This window comes from Corylus avellana, chromosome ca7 (assembly GCF_901000735.1).
Source record: "Corylus avellana chromosome ca7, CavTom2PMs-1.0".
Lineage (NCBI taxonomy): Eukaryota > Viridiplantae > Streptophyta > Magnoliopsida > Fagales > Betulaceae > Corylus > Corylus avellana.
The window spans coordinates 21,006,189-21,011,215 of NC_081547.1; the positions used below are offsets into that span (position 1 = coordinate 21,006,189).

The window sequence follows — 5,027 nt, forward strand, 5'->3', positions numbered from 1 at the left end:
GTTCGAAGTTTTATTAGGAAAATGTTTTACAAAAATAAAGTCTTCATGCTTTTAATTAGGGCTCACATCATACACTTTTTATGAATAATATTTACTAACTGAGCTGTAAAATGTTAATTTACATATATTTAGCATGTTGATGCAAATGACGAGTAATTAGAGTAATCAATAGATGAGAGCTTCGAAGGTGTTTCAATCGTACTATTTTGGCTTAGCTAGAGACATATCTTGATGTGTAATCATGACCAATGTAGGTATTTAGTGAATAAGTTGTGGTCAATTAAAGTTGCAAGTGGAACAATTGATGTAATTATGTGACTACCAACGTATATGGTATGTTTTATGTTATAGTGATTTGGTGAATATTGCCTATGAGACGTTATAATTGCATAAAAGATAACATTTATAGCTATTTTCCATAAAAAGATAAATGTTAAGGCCGACCTACATTGTGTTGATTGTAATCCTAGTTGGTTCTTACTATTTGTAACTTTTGTAACCGGTATTGTTGTGGAAGCCACGATTGGCATCCTGGCTGAAATTGAAAACACTATTATTATTGATTACATTCACGTGGGCTTTCTTGCCTTTTGAGGAGTGTTTTTTTTTTGACATGTCCGCATAAGAGAAAGAAAATGGGAAAAGATGATTCGAACTAATGACCTTCGTTTTATGAGATGTGGTTCAGCTGATTGAGTTACCTCTTAAAAACTTTTGAAGAGTTTAAGTTGTCTTTTATAGGCCTATAATGCCCTGATAGTCGCATGCTAGTCTAGCATGAATGAATTCCGAGCTTGACTCTTTCATCTTTTAACAAACTCTAGCCCGAGTGATTGTCCATTTGGTTACCGACATGAAAGAGCCCCACACAAGCAAAGAATGCGAAAAACATACAAGATACATATTATAGAGGACTAAAACACAAAGAAGACTCAAACATTTGATAATCATCTTTCTTCTTTTAGTTCTAATCTTTTTTCTTTTTCCGCATCCTCTTTCTCTTTTTTTGCCAAAGAAATTTTTTTCGACATCTAAGTAAGTTTATATTATTTTCTCTCCAACTTGTGCACAAACTCTTATCAACTTATAAGAATAATAAGTTATATCAGTTTCATCGGATAAAATAATTTACCAAGGAAAAAATATAACATTATTTTATTAATTTGGCCCACAAAAGAAAATTTTGGTCCGGCCAATAGGCATATATAACGTTTTCATCCAGAATAACGGTCATATTTTAGTATTTAGCAAGTGCTTGCAATGAGTTGTAGTTTGAAGATAAAATTTCAATTGGGATGATGATGATGATGGCTTTGGAGACGAAGAACTCAACTTGTTGTCCATTCATCTGTTATTACCAGAAATCTAATGAAACTTTCAAGTCTTTACCGAGAATATCAAAATTAACAACTTAAGTAAAAACATAAAATGTCTTGAATTTGTTGCATTTGTGAGTTAGATGATTGGTTGTATCAAACGCCTAAATAGGGAAATACATCGTGGGCATCCGTTGTCAAGTGACTTTTTTTTTTTGGGTCCCGCAAACACTAAAACAGAAAGTGACCATATCCATATCCATGTATCATGTATGGTAGATTCACTGATTCAGACTTTTTGGGGTTGATGTGTCGAAATCATTGCAACCTAAAAAGAACCACTTGACAATGGAAAACCGTAGGGGAGCGAAACCCCCCCTTCTATTGCACATATAATTCTGCCCATCTTCTTCTTTATTCTTTTTGCCAATAATTGCCAGAGAAGAAGAGGAAGCAGAGGCCATCCTTCGGACTGGGCTTTGGGTTCCAGGAAAGAGAGAGAGAGAGAGAGTGAGTGCTCCATTTCTCAATCTTACAGTTCGCTTTCTTTTCATTGATTAATGAAAAAAATTCCTTTTTTTTTTTTTTAATTATTTTTTATTTTTACTTTTACAATTTTATTTTAATTTTTCTCTGATACCCGTTTTTCTTTTGGCATCCAGGAGGGCTCTCTGATGTTTCTTTCCTGGAATCGGTCTCCCATTGAAAATTTCTAAGCAGATCTGATAAGGCTTTTGTGGGTCTTTCTTATATTGCATATGGGGTACGTTTTTTCTGATTCCCAATTGAGGTTTGGAATTCTCTGGGGGATTTTGTGGTTGAATGAGTTTTCGAGCTTGTAACTTTCGTGGGTTTTTGTTCTTCTTATTGTTTTGTGCTTGAATTGGAATCTCTTGTGGTTTTAGTTATTTGGTTGCGGAGAAAACCAGGGAAAAGAAAAGAGTTGTGATTTTGAATAAAGGCAATGAATGGACATTGCAGACTTATATATCCTGGAGTGTGGTTCATTAAGAAATTGACAAACTCAATTTAGCTCAGTAATATGATCTTATTGAAAAGAAATTGAAAACTTCAATTGAACTAGATGAGACACCTTGGTGACCCTCCGTTGATTAGGGTTTCAAAAAAAAAACCAAGCAGTTAAAGTTAGTACTTACTGTCAAAAAGAAATAAGGGAAGAAAGTTTTAACATTTTCTTGGCAATCGAGAGGGAAAATAGAAGCCTTTTGTTATTGCTCATGATACGATTTTTATTTTTTATCTCCATTATTGCTTTTTTTCAGTTCGGTTATATCACTTGTTTTTGGAGTTGGTATAAATTTTCTGGTAATGTCATGCACATTTTTGCATGTAAAGTGCAAAGAGATAGCATATAAAGCCTTGGATTTGTAGATTGAAATGAGGAGGGTGTGATGCATAATTAATGTTTTCACTGCATCCCGCATACAATACCATCCTTGTTTCCCAGTGGCTTCAAATATATACGTGCAGTTGAAGCGACTTTACAAATTTATCATAAGTATCCAATTACCTTTTGATTGTTGATAGGTGAAAAGAAAGCACTTTATAGTGAGTGACACCTACCTAAAATCTTTGAATAATGACAAGTTAGGACTATTGAGTATTTTGGGCCATCAAGTCTTTTTATTGTGCTATTTTACATAATTTCTGAGTAGAATTTGTAATATTGTTTAAATTAGAATGTCCAGAATGATCCAAGTTCACCCCTTTGGAATTTTGGTCTTAGACAATTTCTTTGGTTAGGGTAATCTAATTGTAGGTCTGTACCATAGTCATGTTCCCATGGCCTCCGAGAGCTCCTAAGGACCATGATTGCAAAATACGGAGGTGCCGCTACTTTGCTATTAAGTCTCCTTCGTGCATTTTCTATTATAGCTGCTTGCTACACCTGCCTTAGGCTTAGTCTGGTGCACAGATGATCTGGCGCAATGGCCTGAATTACTGTTATTGAAGGTTATATAACTTTCACTAAAGAAAGTTTTCGAAAGGATGTTCAAATTGTGAATGCTAAACTGTCGTCAGTTTCAAATTTTCAATTGTTTTCAGTCTAATGTTTAGCATGCATATTCACGTTGGTGTTTTATCAAGCTTTGAGGCTTTGTTAGGCTAAATCTTTAGCGTGCGAATGGTCACATGCAAAATATCCCACATATCAATAGCTCAAGTTCAAACTGAGAACTGAGCCACAGTATATATAGCTTTAAAATATTTGTAGAGAAGGTCAAATTATTTTGAATATAGTCAGAGATCAGTATTTTCCTACTAAAATTGTAGGATAGCACCCTATAGTTTGCCCTATAGATCAAAATGAATGAGTGTAAGAACAAAGGTCCCGGTTTCTTGTCATTACTTGGGAGTTGGCCATAATGTATGAAGCATTACTTTATGATTATTGATATCCTATGAGTTCTAGGTCTATACTAATAATGATTCTTTGAGCTTCTCTCTGCCCTATTTTCCCATACAGTTGTTGGGGGTACTGCCCTTTCAGCAAAATTGCATGCTTGATTCTTAGTTGGCTATTTTTTTGTCTTCTTTGTCTGTTGATTTTTCTGTATGCAACTCTCCTTAGATTCCACACGAGAACATTCTGATACTTGTAAAATGATATTTCCTTTACGAGTTGAGTGAGAGGAATAGAGAGCAGGTTCTGTGTGGACAAATTATCTAGGTATCGGGTTGGAGTCTGTGAGTTTGTGGTGGCTGCTATTTGTCAGCCATATGATTATATGTGATTTGTAACAGAACCAAAAATGGATTTGTAACAGAGCAGTGGTTGTCTTGGATGCTATAACAAGCCCACAGTAACTACCTCAGTGGATGCTCCGTCAAAAGGATTAACGATTCAAGGTCGGACAGTTAGGAAACCTAGCATATCAGAGGATTTCTGGACCACCAGCATGTGTGATATGGACAACAGTGCAGTTCAGTCACAGGGAAGCATCTCATCAATCAGTACAACCAACCAAATTCTAGATCCTCATGGCATTGCTGGGAGTGCTAACGCCCCTTCTGAATTTGTAAATCATGGTACATTTTCATTTCTCCTTGGACATTCAGTAGCTTGATAGGAGTGTCATATCCGTACATCTGATGCAGCTGTGGGTCTTGAATATTTTTTTTTTGGGGGGTTAGTAAATTTATGCCTCAGTAGGAACCGCAATTAACATTTCGAAGGGTGGTGTCACCGAGTTAACACACTACCCCTCTTAATTTTTCTGTTTTTCCTACTTGATCTTCTTTCCAGCCTGATGTAAGGTGTCTTTAGTCCTTTGCATATGCTTTATGGTTGAAGTGGGTGATTTATATGATGTTTAGGCAGTATTGCCTGTTGGTCTTCCATTTATCTCATGTTCATTTTGTGTTTCTGTTTCCCTATGTTAACTCATACTTTTCTATCTTAAATGCGGTACAGGTCTTCTTCTCTGGAATCAGACTAGGCAGCGTTGGGTAGGAAATAAAAGGTCTGAGAACCGGGCCCAACAGACACGAGAACCCAAATTAAAGTGAGTGGCTCTCTAATTTTTCTGAATTTATCAAATTAAATAGGGCCTCCTGTTTGAAGATCTGAGAGCAGAAACCTTCAACCTATAAATTAGTTTCGCGCGTTGACCTGTTTATCATCAATTATCACAATCTTGATTAGCAATGACTTTATTTCACACCTTAATGCCCACATAAACACACCCC

At 35.7% G+C, this 5,027-nt stretch overlaps 1 protein-coding gene across 4 annotated transcripts in view; it reads left to right on the top strand.

Annotated features, from left to right (window-relative positions):
• The first annotated feature begins 1,717 nt into the window (after positions 1 to 1,717).
• LOC132186711 (uncharacterized) overlaps positions 1,718 to 5,027 on the top strand; it is a 4,885-nt gene continuing 1,575 nt past the window's right edge. The window contains exons 1-4 of one of the 4 annotated variants that reach the window (XM_059600730.1): positions 1,718 to 1,826; positions 1,979 to 2,079; positions 4,083 to 4,367; positions 4,753 to 4,843. In XM_059600730.1, coding sequence (XP_059456713.1) covers positions 4,238 to 4,367; positions 4,753 to 4,843 — 221 coding nt within the window. In that variant the 5' untranslated portion in view covers positions 1,718 to 1,826; positions 1,979 to 2,079; positions 4,083 to 4,237. The remainder of the gene's footprint in view (positions 1,827 to 1,978; positions 2,080 to 4,082; positions 4,368 to 4,752; positions 4,844 to 5,027) is intronic. The other 3 variants (XM_059600729.1, XM_059600727.1, XM_059600728.1) reach the window with 3 other exon arrangements.